Below are 22,830 nucleotides of genomic sequence, written 5' to 3'. Positions count from 1 at the left end.
TATGAATTGGGCGGAGCGACGCGACATTGGGCGCTTTGTCTTTATTTGCTGATTTGGGGGTAAAATAAAGGAAAATTATGCTTATCATTTTAGAAATGGATTATATTTGTTATTAGCTTTATTTTGATACCAAATATGTTTTTCTTTCAATGGTCCCTTTAAATCAGGGTTAAAGAGTACAGGTATTGGATGTTTGTTTCAATTTGGACATATTTGTCTTTATTTAGGATATACAGAGGTGAACACAATTGTATTTATCTATTGCTATGGTAGTTAATCCGATCATTACATAATTTTGATGGCGAATAGTCACCTGTCTACCCATCACTGGGCTATTCCATTTAAAACCCACCATCCCACTGTGGAAGATTGTGGAAATATTTCCTACAGGGGAATAGGAATTTCAAATGGAATGAACATATTAGGCAGCTCTATTTGAACTTCATACACCCTTTGAGAAAGATTCAACCCAAATCTTCAACAGAGGGAGGGTGAGTTTCAAATAGGAGTTGGTTAATATGGTAACCCCCCTGTCGAAGATATTTCTAAAATCTTCCGCAGGAGGAGTGTGGACTTCAAATGCATTAATTTAGCCCATTTTGGAGTAGGGAGTTTGTTCCTGAGATGGGTAAAATAAATGCTTCAAGGGTGGTCTTAACCCTCCTGGAATTATGGAAACTTTTGGGCCACACCACTGCTAAATTATTGGTCTAAAGTATATAAAAGTATATATATTTAGAAAAATGCTAATTTTTGAGAAAATCCCCAAACGCTTTTTATTTGCCCAAATTTTTCGGACCACGTAACAAAAAAAAATTCTTGAATAAAAAACCCCAAAAATTATTAACTTTTATAAACTTGATAAAAATATCTAGGACCAGTTATTTATTTTTTTTTAAAATTTTGATCAACGAACACCAAAAATATTTGAAATTATGAGTTTTGGGGCAAATTTAGCATTTTTTAACCATTGGTGCAAATTTCTCAAAGTTGGTCAAAATTAAAAAAAAAAAAAAAAAAACAATAAAAAAACAGGTCCTACATATTTTGATCTAGTTCTTAAAAATTTATTTTAACAAAATTGAATCGGTGCAATAAATTCTCTCAACTTGATCAAATTTCTACATAAATACCAACACATAATGTGATCCACTCCCACAAAACTTGGAACTTGCCCGGCATGTTTTATAGTTAAAATGACATTCCCATAAAAATGTCCAAGTTTCAAATTTCTAATTTCATCGTATCTGAATGTGGGATGAAGTGTATAATTTCAAATCCTTGAAATTACTCATTGAAAAGAGGATACCAGTACGTAGCTATATAACAGCCCACACTCCGGCCTGATACCATTTAAATATCCAAAACAAGAATAATTCTCAATGGTTCTGTTACGTCCACAGAATTAGAGAAGGAGAACCGGGACTCCCTATACCGCCACGCATAATCGCTACCCGTCAGCTATGGGGAGAAAATTGGGGTATTCGGGTCCTTGCCGACGGTCGCCGGAGACGAACGAAAACAATTCTGCGTCTCATCTGAAGCGCTTTGGTACTCGTGTGCAGGTCGCATCAAGTGCGTCTTTCAAATGCGCCCATCATCCATGTCGCGCTTACATGACAACGAATGCCTCGAGCGCATTCCGAGGGAAACCGAATACCCCCAATTTTTGCTCCATGCCTGTATCAAGATGGCGGTCGAGTCCTGGTTCTCTGGTTATAATTCTGTGGTTATGTCCCCCATGTTCACACTTCGTTGAGATTTTGCATATATCTGGTAAGACTGTGTTCTTTAAAACTCTGTCTCCAGTTCTTTCATGTATTCCATGTGTAAGGCAAACGCAAGGACACAAAAGTCCCATACCATTTTTAAATCCAATACAAAGTAATTCTTTTGGTTCTGCTACGTCCCCCTTGTTCAAGCTTTGTTGAGATTTTGCATAAAAGACCTGAGTTCTTAAACTCTGTCTCAAGTTCTTTCATGTACTCCCGATATGACTGAAACACACACTTCCACATTACACCATTTTTTATCCAATACAAGAGCAATTCTTTTGGTTCTAGCTGTTCCATCCACCATGTTCAAGCTTTGTTGAGATTTTGCATATCTGGTAACACTGTGTTCCGGAACTTTGTTTCTAATTCTTTCATGTATTCCATGTGATGACAGACGGCACACACTCCTGCCTCTCACCATTTTCACATGAGTAATTCAATTGGTTCTGCTACGTCCCCCATGTTCAAGCTTTGTTGAGATTTTGCATATCTGGTAATACCGTGTTCCGGAACTTTGTTTCTAGTTCTTTCATGTATTCCATGTGATGACCAACGCAGAAACGCTTGATGCCATTCTCCTGTAAAACGAAAGAAAATACAAAACAAAACATTAATTAAGGCAGGTCGGAGGGCAGCGTGACCTAGCTAGTGAAATTTGTACTAAATATTGAGACAAATAAAGCTGACACACAAGAGGAGTGGTATGGAAAAGGAGATCCCATGGCTTGATAAAAGGAGTGTCATTTCCGCCCCATGTGCAGGATTTATCTTGGGAGGGGGACAATAGCCAAAATGTTAGTTTTGATATATCACTGGCCTTAAATCAAGAACCATGAGACCTATGGAAATATGCGGTTATTGGCTTCCTTGACTCATATCCTATATTCAATTGATCAATATCAAGAAGTAAGCTACAGTTTTTCAGTTAATTGGATAAAACTGAAAAAGTATGGCAAGATCAGTGTCATAGTTTGGTTTTTGGAACATGGGGGGGCACAAATTTGGGAAGGTACCATTAAAAACATGATATCACCGACGAAGTGTCTTATGTAACTTCAGTGATCTCCCATTACACCTCACCCTGCACACACCCCACACCCACACACATCCACAAATCTTTGGTCACAATGTATATCGCTATCTCGCTCCTCTCACCATTCTTACTTCTTTGGAAACATCATTATCTTATGCTACATATCCCTCTATCCAGTGGCGTAACTACTGGGGGGCAACATGCCCCGGGTGCCAGCCTTAGGGGGCGCCAAATTGACCAATTCAGCATCGCTTCTGCGCCCCTCCAAGCATTGAAAGTCAACATTTTTGCGCATATTTCAGCACAAAATCAATTGAAAGAACATTTTAAGACCGATATTCAACTTCTAGTAACCAAAATTAATTAGTGTATAGGCCTTATTTGTCCAAAATTAAGCCCGTTCCGCGCGCAATGTTTCAAGAATGGGGGGGCTTATGAAAAACAACGATCAAATCATGATCGTAACGATCAAATTCTTGATCGTTACGATCAAAAAATGGTCGCAGCGACCAAAATTTTGATCATTTACAGGGCACCATTTCAATAACACGCTTTAAAAAGGCTTAAACCTAAAACACTACAGAAACGTTCAAATCACATAAAACTTCCTGCTCACTACGCCAGCATCATATCTAGATCATTTAAAGTTTGCAAATTGGAAACCCAAAAATGAATAGTGATATACACAGTTTATATGTCAAGGATTCAATGATACACCTGCACAAGATGTGTCAGCCATCACCTGATTTGTGAACAAGGTTGATAAAACCGCATATATATAGATCTCCTGGTTTTATTATAAAACTTAAACAAGTAGACCGCCTAACGTGTCTTACGCTACATTGCGCGGTTTGTATTGGAATGAGATCACTGGCTGTGCAATGCTTGTGTTGCATGGTTTGTATTGGAATGAGATGGGTGTCTAAGGGAATGTTTAATAGTGACTACAAACATAAGATTGAGAATGTTGATAGGCCTATAATCACACAAGGACGGACGGCAGTGATTTTACTGTCTTACTCTATTCCATAGCGTAAGACACTTAATTAAAGCACATTGGGCTTAATGGTATTTTTAGTACACAATGGGCATTACAATCATGCAACTTATCCCAGAATCTAGGATTGAGTACAGATAATTATCAGAACTGGAGATGGTCCCCCTTCTCTTTACAAAATGTACGAACAGTTCTGACAATTTAACGTGCACAGGGTTTGCCTCTTCCTGTACACGGGACCAACAGCTTTACTTTCGAACCACAAGACGTTGCACATACACTCCCTATCTGCATGTATACTGCAGTGTATGGGGCGAGAAGAAATTCTACAATTATATACTGAACAAAATAGCAGGATTTCCGACCCTACAGGGAATTTTCACTTAAGGCAAGCCCAAGGCTTCTCCCGGCTGACAGAACAACAGAAGCTCTCGGCCACCTCACCTTTTCATACCTTTCTGGGCAGTTTCTAAAACCTTGGCTTAAGCATATTCTATAAATGTTAGTTCTGTACCCATACATTTGGGTGACAAACACCTGCACCAACAAAGCTTAGTGTCCCCCATCCCTGAGTCTCCTCAAATCCCATCTTTCCCCCCAAATCAACCGGATACCACAGTAACAGTAATGTCAGAGTTTTCATATCGTGTGAATCGGCATCGGATAATGTTCACAAAATAATGACGCGAGCGTAAATACAGATAAACACTCCTCAACTGCGAGCATTGACGCAACGCACAACTTGTGTAAGTGCGCGCACAAGAACTGCGTTTTTTAAAAACTGGTCATCACTTCAGAAAACTTCGATATGAGAAGGTCTATAGTACACTACTGTGAAGCATCCTTACTGTAGGCAAGGTCATTTACCAAGTTTTAGCTGCCAATTTCATGCCTCTCTGGCAGTTCTGCAGGCCCCAGCTACAGGATGTTCTAAAATGTTAGTTCTGTGACCATTTTATAAAGACATATACCAATAAAACCTAATGCCCTCCTCCCCTGAATTTCCTAAAATGCTCTGTGAGTCCCCCCCCCAAATCACCCGGATACCACAGTAACAGCAGATTCAAAAGTATGGTGCTCTATTGTGAAGCATCCTTGCTGTAAGCACGGACTGTAAGTTTGGTACATACGTTTGCAGACTGTTTTACAACTGGCTCCACCCCCCTTTTTTCCCAAATCAACCGGATACCACAGTAACGTACTGTCAGTTTACTTCACTTAAACCTTGCTGCAGGCAAAGTGCATGGTAACTACAGAGTTTTAGCTGCCAATGGAACCATTTAAATTTGATTAATAAACCTATTACACCACAGATGTTGCACTCTCTCATTTTTGTTCTTGTGAATTTGGGGAAATCTTTGGTTTAACACATTTGTCAAAGTCCCCGTGTATTGTATGTGGTGAGTTCTCGCATATTCATGAGGGCCGATTGTTAGATCGTGACGTTTCTAACAATCACGCCAGCGCTGCATGGCTTCGCGTATATGCAATAGAGCGTTGCGTGCTTTCGCCATTACGTGATAGACCGTGAAAATACGCGGTAATTGCGTAGCAGTCTCGCCTATCGCATTTCATGGAACAATCGGCCCTCATTATCGGGTGATGCTGAGACTTTGACTGGTTGTACGCGCTCTGTTTTCTTTCTCCTCTGTGGGTTTAACACATTTGTTAGTGGGTCAACAGATGGCGCTATCACTGCACTAAAATGATTCATATGATCATTTTAATAGAGAAAATGGCTTGAGATATTGCACTGCCTCATTTTTGTTATTGTGAATTTGAGGAAATAGTTGGTTTAACACATGTGTTAGAGGGTCAACAGATGGCGCTTATCACTGCCCTAAAATGATTCATATGATCATTTTAATAGGGAGACTGGGTTGAGCTATTGCACTGCCTCATTTATACAGCACCTTTCACGTGTAGCAAAGTGCTTTACTGTTACAGTATTCCGCTGTCGTAAGAATATGTCAGCTACCATACAATGCCCAAGGCATGCTCGTACCTTTGGGCGGCGCTCAATGGACAGTATTCATAACAGCTCCCCATTTCAGTGTTTCACCCCTGGGTAGAGAGAGCAAGTGAGGTGGTAAAGCACCTTACCCAAGTGCACAACATGATGGCACCGCCGGGGCTCAAACTCTGAATCCTTTGATTATGAGGCAGAACCCGTACTGCTGCACCACCATGTCCCTCAATAACTTCTGCAATAGGATTAGGGTCAGGTTTTAGGGTTAGGATAGGGATATTAAGGGCTCAAACTGCAATAGCCTGTACCACTCTGCAGAGGGGTTCAGACAGGTTTGGGAGAGAAAGTTTCTTTTGATTTTTTTGAATAAAATAACTTACCTTCAAGAATACTTGTAGTTTCTGCTGCTGTGTATTCAGTAGTATATCTGGTTCCAGATATCGTAGAATGGCTACACACAGATACACCTGATAATCAATTCCCATTACAATACATATGGTCATGTAATGACATATCTCTTGCCAATCTAGGTAATTCCAGAAACATTGACGTAACCAGTGTTGGCAGATCTATAGAAGAAAACAAAGATAAAATATGAGCAATTTTATAATATCATGTTTATTAACCAAAAGGAGATACAAAACCCAAGCACAACTGAGATCTATACTGATCTCAGACAAGGCCCACAGAAAAGGGTGTATGGATTTCTACTGGAATAGCCTATTGCACTTCAGGAATAATTTGAAAGGAGGTCCTATCTATAATAGCTGCCCTATACAGACATGTGATAATTTCTGCATTCCATATTGTATATATGCCATCTAGCAGCTATTGCAGATGGGACCTTCTTGCAATAACCCCTCAAATAATAACTTAATCTTGAGATTTCTAGTTTCAAATTTTTAAATATGTGATGCCTTGAAGTAAAACAAGTCAGATAGGATATGAAAATTAGTTCCTACATATAATCAAGCAAAATGAGTCTGATGTCCGGAATATTGAATTGATTGCAGACCTACCTGTGAGGGTGTATAACCAGACATACGGAATGCTGAGTAGACATGTGGTACCTCTGTCTGTAGTATTAACTCAACATTGTAGCCTGTAGTAGAGAACACTGGATGGATGCCACTCACAGCTAACTCCACTGGCAAATGAGTCTAGAATGAAGACAAATACAAGCATATTAAAATGATCTACCACAATGGTAAGATAAGAATGCATTCAGAATGCATTCTGAATGCAATAATTGCATTCGGGTTTGGTAAGGGTAGTATTAACTCAATGTTGTAGCCTGTAGTAGAGAACACTGGATGGATGCCACTCACAGCTAACTCCACTGCCAAATGAGTCTAGAATGAAGACAAATACAAGCATATTAAAATGATCTACCACAATGGTAAGATAAGAATGCATTCAGAATGCATTCTGAATGCAATAATTGCATTCGGGTTTGGTAAGGGTAGTATTAACTCAACGTTGTAGCCTGTAGTAGAGAACACTGGATGGATGCCACTCACAGCTAACTCCACTGGCAAATGAGTCTAGAATGAGGACAAATACAAGTATATTAAAATGATCTACCACAATGGTAAGATATGAATGCATTCAGAATGCATTCTGAATGCAATAATTGCATTCGGATTTGGTAAGGGTAGTATTAACTCAACGTTGTAGCCTGTAATAGAGAACACTGGATGGATGCCACTCACAGCTAACTCCAATGGCAAATGAATCTAGAATGAGGACAAATACAAGTATATTAAAATGATCTACCACAATGGTAAGATAAGAATGCATTCAGAATGCATTCTGAATGCAATAATTGCATTCGGGTTTGGTAAGGGTAGTATTAACTCAACGTTGTAGCCTGTAGTAGAGAACACTGGATGGATGCCACTCACAGCTAACTCCACTGGCAAATGAGTCTAGAATGAGGACAAATACAAGTATATTAAAATGATCTACCACAATGGTAAGATATGAATGCATTCAGAATGCATTCTGAATGCAATAATTGCATTCGGATTTGGTAAGGGTAGTATTAACTCAACGTTGTAGCCTGTAATAGAGAACACTGGATGGATGCCACTCACAGCTAACTCCACTGGCAAATGAGTCTAGAATGAGGACAAATACAAGTATATTAAAATGATCTACCACAATGGTAAGATATGAATGCATTCAGAATGCATTCTGAATGCAATAATTGCATTCTGATTTGGTAAGGGTAGTATTAACTCAACGTTGTAGTCTGTAGTAGAGAACACTGGATGGATGCCACTCACAGCTAACTCCACTGGCAAATGAGTCTAAAATGAGGACAAAAACAAGCATATTAAAATGATCTACCACAATGGTCTTTAATACCACATCACTACCACAATGGTAAGATATGAATGCATTCCGAATGTATTCTGAATGCAATAATTGCATTTGGGTTTGTTAGGGGTAGTATTAATTCAACGTTGTAGCCTGTAATAGAGAACACTGGATGGATGCCACTCACAGCTAACTCCAATGGCAAATGAATCTAGAATGAGGACAAATACAAACATATTAAAATGATCTACCACAATGGTAAGATATGAATGCATTCTGAATGTATTCTGAATGCAATAATTGCATTCAGGTTTGGTAAGGGTAGTATTAACTCAACGTTGTAGTCTGTAGTAGAGAACACTGGATGGATGCCACTCACAGCTAACTCCACTGAAACTCCAGGCTTTGTCTATGTTACCAGCCATCAATAGAAACACTGTTGACACAAACTTACCGATGCATGTAATCTTGGCATCCATAAATACCCTGATGCTAGGACACTAGAGAAATTATGTAAGAAACTCCAGGCTTTGTCTCTGTTACCGGCCATCAATAGAAACACTGTTGACACAAACTTACCGATGCATGTAATCTTGGCATCCATAAATACCCTGATGCTAGGACACTAGAGAAATTATGTAAGAAACTCCAGGCTTTGTCTCTGTTACCGGCCATTAATAGAAACACTGTTGACACAAACCAGTCATGTCCGGTGTAGTCACCCTGTAAGCAGCCTGGGTTGGTATCATGGTTAAGGTCAAAGGTCACAGGGAAATCAGATGAGTGCTAAAAACTTTCATTATTGATTAAATTCTTGGTACTAAATAATCGAACACAATAGAGTAACATGGGATATGGCGAGCCATGCAAGTTTTGGAAAAGCATTCCTCAATTTGGGCATTCTGCAACTTAAAGCCATATTATAACATTTGCTGAGGAAGACACCCTCACTGAATTTTTAAAATTCCTTTTTTTACACGATTAAATTGTACTTTATTAAACCAATATACCCTGCAAAAATGAAGACTCTAAGTGCTGTAGTTTTGTCAAAATCCATGATTTTGAATTAAAGGCTGATTCAGCGCTTTATTATTACGATGGAATTATTAGTCGAACGCATACACAATGTTCATAACACACAGTACGTCACGGCGTGGGACGGTGATATACACAACAAAGGGTCGTACTCACAACATGACCGAAGGAGTGGTACGTATTGGCATGCATATGTGAGCTGGTAGTAAATTCCAATTTTCTTTGCTTTGCCGTGGTTGTTCGCTCAAAAATAAAAGGGATATATCTGACAGTAAAAGCTAACATTTATGGCAAAGAAATGCTAATCTATTTTGTATGATAATGTTATAATATTGCTTTAACCACTTGCATGCAGACAATTACAAGAAAACTGCATAATGATACAAGTTATACAACTTACACTGAAAATATTGCACCATATCCATGTAAACTTCCATGAAGGTACTTAAAATGCTCTGCGTGCTAGCCATGTGCTTCAACGGAAAAAATTGAAGTTTTGAAATATTTTCTCAAAATATCAAGAGCTATCTTAAGAACTATTGAACCAATACTAGGCTTGTTTGTACTCATTTTAATGCATTTTTCATGCTGATTCCAAATATATAAATTTCTGAAATTTTGAATTTTAAATTTTTTTTAAAAACATGTCGTCTGCAGTCGTCACCCGCGTGAAGAGCGTTAACTACAACTCAATCGGAATTGCTCAGAAAGGTTTGGCTGCAGGGATGTTGTCATATGTAGCAAAGTAGCAGTACATTTTGGGATGTTTCCATCTCCACTACACCATCCATCAGACTGACAACTCATCACATCAGACTTGTTTCTTTCATGTGCAACAAGAATTCCCAACACTCTAAACAAGGACGAAGGGGCCTACGCACTCAACAACATCTTTGACCAACTCATCATCACGCCCTCTACAGCAGATCCTGTTGCCCATAAAAGGAAACAGTCTGATGTGATGAGTCAACACTATTTAGCTCTCATGGATATTACCCATAAAGCACTCTGTTAGGGAATCACAAATAGGCTTATAAGGATACGTATCTCCGAGTCCATGGATCTCTGTTGAGTCCTGAAGTAATAGCGGCATTTCTTGAGTAATAATGTGAGATTCTCTGTTGCATCACTGCTGTTTGATATCAGTTTCAGGTGCTGACCATACCTGCATTGACAGAAAAAAATCATTTATATATCGAGGGTTTGTGGCAAGAAAGCCCTTTCAGCTACAGCCTATTTGTTTATTGCATGAGAACAACTAGCTTACCAAACAGAAGCCAATTTTGGGTCTTCATTTGTCTTTATAGCCAAAAATGTGTTGCTATGGTGACTCTGTGAATGAAAAAGATGCAGATTTAAAAGTTGCACCTAAACCCATTGAAAATGTTGTTGCTTGAGTGACTGTTCGTCACTGGTCACTACTGGTCATTTTTGACCAGTCATGTAGCAAATGTAATGGTATGACTTGTTAGTGCAACTTTGGATACTGCATCTTTATTCATTCAAGGTGTCCCCATGGCTATAAATTTTGAGCTATGAGGTATCAAAATTTGCATAACTAAAAAGTGTTTCTTTTTGCTATTTCAAGTCGTGTTCACACAGTCGGATTTAAGTCATTTGATACTGGTAATAAGTCAATAATACCGGTTATAAGTCACTAATACCGGTTATAAGTCGCTTCTTACCGGACAGCCGCGGGTAATAACTCACTTATATCTGACTGTGTGAACACGACTTAAAATTGGATGCATAGATTTTAAGTTATTGCCTCATAATATGGGGGGTATTACTTTTGGGATGTGCTTACTATGTACTACAATGCTATGCAGCATGTTTATTGTATGAGGTGCCAATATTTCATGATGTTAAGGGATCTAAAATGAGCGTTTATTGCGTTTACAGTATTTTTTGTGGGACATGAGAGCACCTCAGACCTATCGAATTGCATTCTGAATACTGAAGCATGTCTTTCTGATATCAAATAATTTTCATTTTTGAAAATCACAATATAATACAAATTTTATGACAAATTATAAAAATTTGATATTTTTCAAATTTTTGATATATAACAGTCCTCGAAGTAAATTATATAAATCTAATGACATATTCTTAAAGTGTATGTAGCAGGAGGAAAAGCAGGCGGTCAATTGAAAATTTTGACCTTTCATATTGAAGATATGGATTTTTTCCCAAAAAGACCTAATTTTTTTTTTGTGTTTTGGGAAAAAAATCCATATCTTCAATACTGAAAGGTCAAAATTTTCAATTGATCGTCGGCTTTTCATCCCACCTACATACACTTTAAGTATAAATCATCAGATTTATAAAGTTTACTTCAAGTACTGTTAAATATCAAAAATATCAATTTTAATGATTTGCCATAAAATGTGTATTAAATTGCGAATTTCAAAAAATCAAAATTATTTGATATCAGAATGACATTCTTCGTATTCAGAATGCAATTCGATATGTCTGATGTGCTCTAATGTCCCACAATAAATACTGTCCAAACGCTCATACCCCAGCCCTTAATCAATACACCAATCTTGAGGGGCTGTGCAATAATTATGAGCCCTGGGGAGGGTCAAATGGGGTGGGGGACAATAATTTTTTGGCCAGCCATGGTGGGGGAGCAATTTTTGGCAACCGAGAGGGGGGAGGGGGGAAACGATTTTGGCACACATTCATGTGGCGCCTTTTAAAAAACGCTCTAATAAGGCTAAGTAAAACACTTAGGAAATATGCAAATATTGCGCTCGCAATATGTATCTACAACATTTAAGGTTTGCAAATTGGGATCCCAAAAATTTGTCATGTGCAAAGGGGTAGGGAGCAAACATTTTTTGGCAGGCTGGGGGGGGGGGGGGGAAGCATTTCTTGGCAGGCTGAGAGGGGGGCAAGTATTGTTTGGTATGCTGTTTGGAAACTTTACCAGGAAGGGGGGGGGGGCTCATAATTATTGCACAGCCCCTGACCTAATTAAATTCCATATTTACAGTTCTTGTGTGAGAGATTAAGGTCAAGTCTTCCATAAGGGGTGTATGGATATCAAAAGGAATAGCCTTACCTGATAACCATCTTGATCGGTCAGTTTCTGACCCTTCAGAGCTGAATCGGTCACTTTGCATGGTTTGAGGGGAAATATCTCATTCTATTGTGACCATATAGCCCTAAATACAAACAAATGACACATTCTTTTCCTAATCATACTGACCCTTGTATTAAGCCTTACCTAATAACCATCTTGATGCCCAGCATCTGTAGATCGGTCAGTTTCTGACCCTTCAGTGCTGAATCGGTCACTTTGCACGGTTTGAGAGGAAATATCTCATTCTGTGGAACCATCAATGTGTGGGTGATGACTTTGTCTAGAAGATCAGTTATCACTGTTTGAAAATATAAACAAAAATGTTATGGGCTGTTCCAGTTGAAATCCATACACCCCCTATGGAAGACGTGACCTTAATCTCCCACGGAAGGGGTGTAAATTTCAAATGGAGCCACCCATTCAGGTAACCCTATTTGAAATTCACACTCCACACGTGGAAGATTAAGGTCACTAGGGGTGTATGGATTTCAATTGGAATATATATAGCCCTATTCAAAAAAGTTGGATTATAAATGTTTTGCCTAACAGGTGATGCACCAAATCCATGAAAAATTGAACCAGGTTGTTGAACATAATATTGTAGAATTCCACCTGCAAGCATTATGCCTCTAGGTGAGTTTTTTTTTTTAATGATTGAGATGAAAGACAGACAGCCTTCACAAAACCATTTGGAGCTTAAGCAACTATACTACTGATACAGGTGGCTGTACAAGCATGTATTATTGTAAGACCATTTTATTCTTTATATGCTTTTGTGGCGGGTGTCTGCCTTTCATCTCTCTCGTCAAAAAAAACACCCCTCATTTAGAGGCGTACTGGTATATGCTTATAGATGGAATTCTCCAGTATCTCATGTACATTGCAAATACTATAGGTTAAATACCACTAATAGGCCTGGGCGATACATTGAAATACGATGAGGAACTATTTGTTTTCATGGCATTCGAAAAGACTGCATTAAAATTGCTGAAATTGATAAAGTTATATAGCGAAAAAAGTACTTTTTAGAGTTTGATGCTTCAAAATGGTACATTTTCTCTCATTATATGACATTTTTGATGTAATAGTACCAAAATTCATACACGGCTTCGGTTTTTAGTAAATAGTCGCCCTATCATTTTGTAACTTTCAGCTTCGAGGGCGCACTGTCATTTTAAGGTGTTTACGGTTCAGTGCGTTAAAACAAGAAGCAACCTATGTTGAATTTTTTATCATTTGGCATCTAAATCATATAGGTTCACCTGATATTGGTGGCATTGAACTGTGAGAGTTCTGAATATGAGAAAATTCCAACCGAACTTAGGCATTTTGCCATTGAAACATGCATGTGTAATACATAATTAGTGGTATTTAACCTATGGAGCATGATATTTTCTGTGGTATTAAAATTTTGCATTTTGGAGAGAACCCGTGTTTCTGCAACATATTTTCGCAAATTTCAGTGAACATTCCCTTAAAGCCTATAAGAAGCAAAAATATTTGTGTACATAAAAGTTTTGTGAATCAACTGCGCTCACAAAATTTTCCTGCTTTTCAGTAACTTGCTCAGTAAGTGTAAGCTGCTGTCCATTGATAATATATGTATTCATGTTACTATATAGTGGCATATCACTTGTTCATACCTCTATTGGTACATACCTCTATTGGTGACGCTTTCATGTCGTATCGACATCACCTTGCAGTATGCTGTCTGACATTTCTGTAGCCATTCTTTGCTGTTTGCTACTGATGGGGGAGGGTGCTATAATTAGGTTACTATATAGTGGCATAGCACTTTGACATACCTCTATTGGTGACGCTTTCATGTCGTATTGACATCACCTTGTAGTATGCTGTCTGACATTTCTGTAGCCATTCTTTGCTGTTTGCTACTGATGGGGGAGGGTGCTATAATTAGGTTACTATATAGTGGCATAGCACTTTGACATACCTCTATTGGTGACGCTTTCATGTCGTATTGACATCACCTTGTAGTATGCTGTCTGACATTTCTGTAGCCATTCTTTGCTGTTTGCTGCTGATGGGGGAGGGTGCTATAATTAGGTTACTATATAGTGGCATAGCACTTTGACATACCTCTATTGGTGACGCTTTCATGTCGTATCGACATCACCTTGCAGTATGCTATCTGACATTTCTGTAGCCATTCTTTGCTGTTTGCTACTGATGGGGGAGGGTGCTATAATTAGGTTACTATATAGTGGCATATCACTTGTACATACCTCTATTGGTGACGCTTTCATGTCGTATTGACATCACCTTGTAGTAAGCTGTCTGACATTTCTGTAGCCATTCTTTGCTGTTTGCTGCTGATGGTGTTGATGACTGACTCTTGGATAATAACTTGCTCAGATCTGTGTCTATTAAGGTAGAAAAAACAAAGGTATAATATTAATGGTTACATCTTTGCCAAAGTCACAAATAACCGTTTTCATATAAAGCAGTATTTCAGGTGACTGACTGACTATAATTCTGTATTACCCTTGTCAAAGAGAACACTCCTTAATTAGCCTTTTCGAGATATGCATGGCGGACACAATAGGATGGCGCTGCATGAAGTGGATCAAGTCTTTTGAATTTGCTGGGTTTTACGCATATTATTGCCCTGCTTTTGTGTACACCATACTTCGAAAAGGCAAATGGGAAAGTTTTTCCAAAGTGTTGACAAGAGATGACGTAGGCTTATTGGTCTGCATGCACTGCACATGCATGAATGTTTGCTGTGCCAATGATTGCAAACACTATAGTTTTCTCTATATCTCTACATTAAAATATTCATTCTGTAGGAATCAAATAGTTCTGAAATTGTTTCAAGGGACTACCGATGGAATAGTTTTAAAGTAATGCCAAGTAATACCTTGTTTTATAGCAGATGGTCTTGATATAGTAGTAGTATATTCCTTAGGCACAGGGAATGATGCAAACAGTGGCCATGGGTACGGATCATCACTAGCTTTCTCTAGATCCCTACATGGAAGTCGTCGTTCCGAGGGACCGCCGATGACGTAGCTACGCACCAAGATGTGATTTCTCTCAATTGACAGCATATCTACTATGAAGCCATCCCTGGAATCAAATGAAATGAATTTATATCATTACCATATTCAACCCTTTACTTATAATTACAGGATCAAGGACTTTTCTAAAATAAGTTTGCTTAAATGCCTCTTTGTATGGGGTGTATGAAACACATATAGACTGCTCTTTATTCGGAAGATTGTGAGAACCATTTCCTCCTGGTGATCTTGACACCATGGGTCTACTGTGTATAAAACATTATATAGACTGCTCTTTATTCAGGAGATGGTGAGAACCAGTTTCCTCCTGGTGATCTTGAGACCATGGGTCTACTGTGTATAAAACATATATAGACTGCTCTTTATTCGGAAGATTGTGAGAACCATTTCCTCCTGGTGATCTTGACACCATGGGTCTACTGTGTATAAAACATTATATAGACTGCTCTTTATTCAGGAGATGGTGAGAACCAGTTTCCTCCTGGTGATCTTGAGACCATGGGTCTACTGTGTATAAAACATTACATAGACTGCTCTTTATTCAGGAGATGATGAGAACTGGTGATCCCCTCGGTGCTCTTGAGACCTTGAAACCAATGAGGTGTATGAAACAAAGTAGATGGTCTTGACACCATGGGTCTACTGCGTATAAAACATTACATAGACTGCTCTTTAGTCGGGAAATGGTGAGAACTGGTGATCCCCTCGGTGCTCTTGAGACCTTGAAACTAATGAGGTGTATGAAACAAAATAGATGGTGAGAACTATTTCCTCTTGATGATCTTGAGACCATATCTTATATTGACATTCCAATAGTAATAAGGTGTCCAGGCAGCATGTCATTACATGGGTCCCTCCCTGGATATATTAATACACTCACCCATCTGTAGTCTTGTTGTGTTCCTGTCCTTGTAATAACATGTCCCATATCTTATATTGACATTCCAATAGTAATAAGGTGTCCAGGCAGCATGTCATTACATGGGTCCCTCCCTGGATATATTAATACACTCACCCATCTGTAGTCTTGTTGTGTTCCTGTCCTTATAATAACATGTCCCATATCTTATATTGACATTCCAGTAGTAGTAAGGTGTCCAGGCAGCATGTCATTACATGGGTCCCTCCCTGGATATATTAATACACTCACCCATCTGTAGTCTTGTTGTGTTCCTGTCCTTGTAATAACATGTCCCATATCTTATATTGACATTCCAGTAGTAATAAGGTGTCCAGACAGCATGTCATTACATGGGTCCCTCCCTGGATATATTAATACACTCACCCATCTGTAGTCTTGTTGTGTTCCTGTCCTTGTAATAACATGTCCCATATCTTATATTGACATTCCAGTAGTAATAAGGTGTCCAGACAGCAAGTCATTACATGGGTCCCTCCCTGGATATATTAATACACTCACCCATCTGTAGTCTTGTTGTGTTCCTGTCCTTGTAATAACACGTCCCATATCTTATATTGACATTCCAGTAGTAATAAGGTGTCCAGACAGCAAGTCATTACATGGGTCCCTCCCTGGATATATTAATACACTCACCCATCTGTAGTCTTGTTGTGTTCCTGTCCTTGTAATAACATGTCCCATATCTTATATTGACATTCCAGTAGCAATAAGGTGTCCAGACATTAAGTCATTACATGGGTCCCTCCCTGGATATATTAATACACTCACCCATCTGTAGTCTTGTTGTGCTCCTGTCCTTGTAATAACATGTCCCATATCTTATATTGACATTCCAGTAGTAATAAGGTGTCCAGGCAGCAAGTCATTACATGGGTCCCTCCCTGGATATATTAATACACTCACCCATCCGTAGTCTTGTTGTGTTCCTGTCCTTGTAATAACATGTCCCATATCTTATATTGACATTCCAGTAGCAATAAGGTGTCCAGACATTAAGTCATTACATGGGTCCCTCCCTGGATATATTAATACACTCACCCATCTGTAGTCTTGTTGTGTTCCTGTCCTTGTAATAACATGTCCCATATCTTATATTGACATTCCAGTAGTAATAAGGTGTCCAGACAGCAAGTCATTACATGGGTCCCTCCCTGGATATATTAATACACTCACCCATCTGTAGTCTTGTTGTGTTCCTGTCCTTGTAATAACACGTCCCATATCTTATATTGACATTCCAGTAGCAATAAGGTGTCCAGACAGCAAGTCATTACATGGGTCCCTCCCTGGATATATTAATACACTCACCCATCTGTAGTCTTGTTGTGTTCCTGTCCTTGTAATAACATGTCCCATATCTTATATTGACATTCCAGTAGTAATAAGGTGTCCAGGCAGCAAGTCATTACATGGGTCCCTCCCTGGATATATTAATACACTCACCCATCTGTAGTCTTGTTGTGTTCCTGTCCTTGTAATAACATGTCCCATATCTTATATTGACATTCCAATAGTAATAAGGTGTCCAGACAGCAAGTCATTACATGGGTCCCTCCCTGGATATATTAATACACTCACCCATCTGTAGTCTTGTTGTGTTCCTGTCCTTGTAATAACATGTCCCATATCTTATATTGACATTCCAATAGTAATAAGGTGTCCAGACAGCAAGTCATTACATGGGTCCCTCCCTGGATATATTAATACACTCACCCATCTGTAGTCTTGTTGTGTTCCTGTCCTTGTAATAACATGTCCCATATCTTATATTGACATTCCAATAGTAGTAAGGTGTCCAGACAGCATGTCATAACACTCAGTAATCTGTAATGATTTCAGACATTATTATCAAATTTGTGTTGATTAGTTGGCGCATTACATACATACAATACATAAAGATATTTATAAAGCACCTTCAAAATTTATCTATTTATTTTTCTTCTTTTTAAAAAATTTAGTTAAAATTTTTTAACGTCTTTATTTTTTTATTATTATTTAATAAAAAAAAAAAACATTGGTTGGGTCAGGCATACTTTTGGGGCGGTCAGGTTACACCAATCAAACAATATTTTTTCGAGGCCTATTCAATGTCTCGCAAAAAATATTTTCATGAGTCCGCCATGATACGAACTGTAAGTTTTTCAGCTGTCACTATAGTTTTCAGGTGAGAACTACTAACAGCGGTCTGTAAATTTGGCGCAGTTTATGGCGTATACGGAAGTGGGATTCTGATTGGCTAATTGCATCACGTCATCATCACATCGGCACCTCATTCGCTGGTCAAGCTGCATAGCAATGCGTGACCTTGTTCTGTTACACAATAATCAGACAGGGCAGACGGACACCGCTAAAGTAATTTGCTGAATGGTATACAAGCATAACACAAATATACTGCACCAATAAAGTATCCTTACACTTGGAAAAATAATCACAATTTCAAAATTAAACAATATTGTGGTAAGTTGTTTTTTCAATAGATGCACTATCTAATCCTGCACATTATGACACCACATTGAATCCAATGTGACCTCAAGAAGTAAAGTTACAAGTGATTGAATAGATGAAGGTCCAGTTTTAAAAGTGACAAACTAGCCTATACAAGGTGCAAAAAGATTCCAACAAGCCGCGACAATGAGACAACACAGTTTCTTCAATGAAGCGTTATTTAAAGCAGTATTTATTTCAGTTTTTACTTCTCTGTACTTTTCATAACTTTCATTTTATTTGCCAGATCTTTTGTTTCAGTTTTCTTTTGTTCCTTTTGTTTTAAATTAAAGCCAAACGCATAAATCAGCCATTCACCACTCTCAAACCAGATGTCTAGTCTGTGGATGTTTTGAATAGGCCAGTTTGTCACTTTTAAAACTGGACCTTCGTCTAATCAATTGCTTGTAACTTTACTTCTTGAGGTCACATTGGATTCAATGTGGTGTCATAATGTGCAGGATAAGGCAGTGCATCTATTAAAAAAACAAATTTACCCAAATATTGTTCAGTTTTGAAATTGTGATTATTTTTCCAAGTGTAAGGATACTTAATTGGCGCAGTATACGTGCACAGTGTACACGACTGATGGATGTAGTCTGGTTGTAAGTAGAAACTGTTTGATGACATTATTATGTGACTGAAACGGACAGAACTGAAAAGTGTCTTTTAGGCAATCCTTGGATGTGTGTTTTTTTTTAATTCCCTAACCGTAACCCAAGAAGGACGGCTAATAGACTTGGGATACTACATAAAGCCATAGAACTACATGAGCCACTGTGTAACATGACCGAATCCAGGGTTCCAAAAGATTTCAGCCCGAATCGCGGGTCAAATAATCGAAAAGTCACCCAATTTTTCTCTTTACCATTGGTTTCTATGGGGCAGGAAACTATCGGAAGTCGCGGGAGCCAATGTTGAAAAGTCGCCCAAATTTTTTCTTTACCATTGGTTTCTATGGGACAGGAAATTGTCAAAAGTCGCGGGGAAAAATCTTCAAAAGTCGCCCAATTGGGCTACCAAATCGCGGGTTTGGCAACCCTGATTGAATCCCTATTGAATCAATAAAATGGTTGCATACCTTAGTCCAAACACTTGTGACTGTTCTTCATTGAATAAGGAATGCACCTTTGACCTTGTGTTGACCATCACTAGTCTGTCCAACAGGCCCTGTATGAGGAAAACAATTGTAATTTTATATGGTTTATCACTAGTCTGTCTGAGCAGGCCCTGTATGAGGAAAACAATTGGAATTTTATATGGTTTATCACTAGTCTGTCTGGCAGGCCCTGTATGAGGAAAACAATTGTAATTTTATATGGTTTATCACTAGTCTGTCTGAGCAGGCCCTGTATGAGGAAAAACAATTGGAATTTTATATGGTTTATCACTAGTCTGTCTGGCAGGCCCTGTATGAGGAAAAAAACAATTGTAATTTTATATGGTTTATCACTAGTCTGTCTAGCAGGCCCTGTATGAGGAAAACAATTGTAATTTTATATGGTTTATCACTAGTCTGTCTGAGCAGGCCCTGTATGAGGAAAACAATTGTAATTTTATATGGTTTATCACTAGTCTGTCTAGCAGGCCCTGTATGAGGAAAACAATTGGAATTTTATATGGTTTATCACTAGTCTGTCTGGCAGGCCCTGTATGAGGAAAACAATAGGAATTTTATATGGTTTATCACTAGTCTGTCTAGCAGGCCCTGTATGAGGAAAACAATTGGAATTTTATATGGTTTATCACTAGTCTGTCTGGCAGGCCCTGTATGAGGAAAACAATTGGAATTTTATATGGTTTATCACTAGTCTGTCTAGCAGGCCCTGTATGAGGAAAACAATTGTAATTTTATATGGTTTATCACTAGTCTGTCCAGCAGGCCCTGTATGAGGAAAACAATTGGAATTTTATATGGTTTATCACTAGTCTGTCTAGCAGGCCCTGTATGAGGAAAACAATTGGAATTTTATATGGTTTATCACTAGTCTGTCCAGCAGGCCCTGTATGAGGAAAACAATTGGAATTTTATATGGTTTATCACTAGTCTGTCTAGCAGGCCCTGTATGAGGAAAACAATTGGAATTTTATATGGTTTATCACTAGTCTGTCTAGCAGGCCCTGTATGAGGAAAAACAATTGGAATTTTATATGGTTTATCACTAGTCTGTCTAGCAGGCCCTGTATGAGGAAAACAATTGGAATTTTATATGGTTTATCACTAGTCTGTCTAGCAGGCCCTGTATGAGGAAAACAATTGGAATTTTATATGGTTTATCACTAGTCTGTCTAGCAGGCCCTGTATGAGGAGTGCAATTGGGATTTTATATGGTTTATCACTAGTCTGTCTGGCAGGCCCTGTATGAGGAAAACAATTGTAATTTTATATGGTTTATCACTAGTCTGTCTAGCAGGCCCTGTATGAGGAAAACAATTGGAATTTTATATGGTTTATCACTAGTCTGTCCAGCAGGCCCTGTATGAGGAAAACAATTGGAATTTTATATGGTTTATCACTAGTCTGTCTAGCAGGCCCTGTATGAGGAAAACAATTGTAATTTTATATGGTTTATCACTAGTCTGTCTGAGCAGGCCCTGTATGAGGAAAACAATTGTAATTTTATATGGTTTATCACTAGTCTGTCTGGCAGGCCCTGTATGAGGAAAACAACTGGAATTTTATATGGTTTTAACAAATTTGAACTATCGCCGTTGAGCGGGAAACACCATACACAGGGCTGTCAACACTCATGCATTAGCTCACTTTCTCATTGTCTCACGCCAAGGTAGTATAATCTCACTCCAAGTAGTAAATCTCACGCAAAATGCTGGAAAATGAGTAAAATCTCACGCATCGTTATAATAATTTGTTGTCCCTACACCCCCTCCCCCTGCGAACGCCATGGCTCAAATAATCATGGGTCAAAATGAACATTGTAGTCGACAAATCCAGGTACGGCTCTGTCTCAGGCCAAGCAATTCCAAAAAGTTGACAGCCCTACCTTACACTTATTTGTGGCCTATAGACATATTTCATGATCATTTGACGCTCTAGCAGGCCCTGTATGAGGGAAACAATTGGAATTTTATATGGTTTTAAAAAGTCAAAAATCTTGAATAGCATCGTATGTGATGCGACCGACGTATATTGCTTTATAGTCTCAGTTCACTTACAATGATAGTATCAGGCACTTCTCTGAAGGTGTAAGATTCTTTGTTCTCCAATTCCTTCTCTGCTAACACTTCATACACAGCTGGGAAAGCTGATAGTAGATTCATCAGGCTGGTAAAAAACTGCAGATGAAATGTATTCATAACCTCATTAATATACGCAGCAAGTGCGATCCAATCACAGATAATAACTTTTAAATACGCGGACGCAAATGCAGGTCATTGAAAAAGTATAATGACCGCGTCTTGTGACGTAGCTGAAAGTACGCTCTACAATGACCGCGTTACGTGGACGTGTTACCCGTTCGAACAATTTACGTGGGCGCTGGCCGCCGATTTGGACATCGCATGATTGCGTGCTAGTGTGATTGGTCGCTAGCGGTATTTCCTTAATGGGCTATTCAATTTTTTACAGGGAAAATGACAGATAAAGTTAAAATAGTGTTTTGTTTTCAAATTAAATGAAGAAAATGTGACGTAAATTGAATAAAAAAAAGTGAAAAGTGATGGTTATTTTTCGGGTATTGTGAAATATATAACATTGTGCTTTGGACCTCGAAATATCCCTTGGGGCGCATATTCCTCGGTTCCAAAGCACAATGTTTAGATATTTCACAATACCTTCAAAAAACTGATGCGCAGTCATTAACCTCTAAATGGAAGGATTGTGAAAAGCAATATATTTCATTGTGTATACATACTCCAAATCTATCATGAAAGTCTTAGAAGTAATGGAATCTTGAATGTCTCAATAAATAATGGAATCTTTACCTAATTAGAGGAGGCTCTATCATTTGGTTGCATTGGTGGTGGTGCAGGTCTCAGTAGAGGTCTGTCATCTGGTCCACACTCAAGTATTGTCCATACGCCATTGATTAAAGTCTTATTAAATAATGGAATCTTACCTTAGAGGAGGCTCTATCATTTGGTTGCATTGGTGGTGGTGCAGGTCTCAGTAGAGGTCTGTCATGGTCCACACTCAAGTATTGTCCATAC

General features: G+C 38.6%; 1 protein-coding gene across 1 annotated transcript; it reads right to left on the bottom strand.

The window, feature by feature from the left end:
• Window positions 1-1,514: 1,514 nt before the first annotated feature.
• Window positions 1,515-22,822, bottom strand: LOC140139310 (protein broad-minded-like). The gene is made up of 13 exons (XM_072161089.1): window positions 22,740-22,822; window positions 21,838-21,957; window positions 19,745-19,833; window positions 17,893-18,003; window positions 15,098-15,306; window positions 14,452-14,600; window positions 13,879-13,981; window positions 12,364-12,517; window positions 10,175-10,296; window positions 8,676-8,830; window positions 6,794-6,934; window positions 6,155-6,343; window positions 1,515-2,353 (listed from the first exon to the last, which is right to left on the bottom strand). The coding sequence occupies exons 1-13, from the start codon at window positions 22,767-22,769 to the stop codon at window positions 2,240-2,242; spliced, it is 1,686 nt and encodes a 561-aa protein (XP_072017190.1). The 5' UTR covers window positions 22,770-22,822; the 3' UTR covers window positions 1,515-2,239.
• Between the last annotated feature and the right edge of the window lie 8 nt (window positions 22,823-22,830).

The sequence above is a fragment of the Amphiura filiformis genome, chromosome 18, assembly GCF_039555335.1.
Source record: "Amphiura filiformis chromosome 18, Afil_fr2py, whole genome shotgun sequence".
NCBI classification, from domain to species: domain Eukaryota; kingdom Metazoa; phylum Echinodermata; class Ophiuroidea; order Amphilepidida; family Amphiuridae; genus Amphiura; species Amphiura filiformis.
The sequence above is the reverse complement of the archived record's forward strand: the minus strand, read 5'-3'. Positions and strand labels throughout refer to the sequence as shown.

Bases quoted from the DNA above. Each gene is read 5' to 3' on its own strand.
- LOC140139310 (XM_072161089.1), bottom strand. From the start codon at position 22,769: ATGCAACCAAATGATAGAGCCTCCTCTAAG. The intron at 19,834-21,837 runs GTAAGTGAACTG...TTCCTCATACAG, and splicing joins AAGTGCCTGATACTATCATT to GGCCTGTTGGACAGACTAGT. The intron at 6,935-8,675 runs GTAAGTTTGTGT...TCTTCATTCTAG, and splicing joins TGCCAAGATTACATGCATCG to ACTCATTTGCCAGTGGAGTT.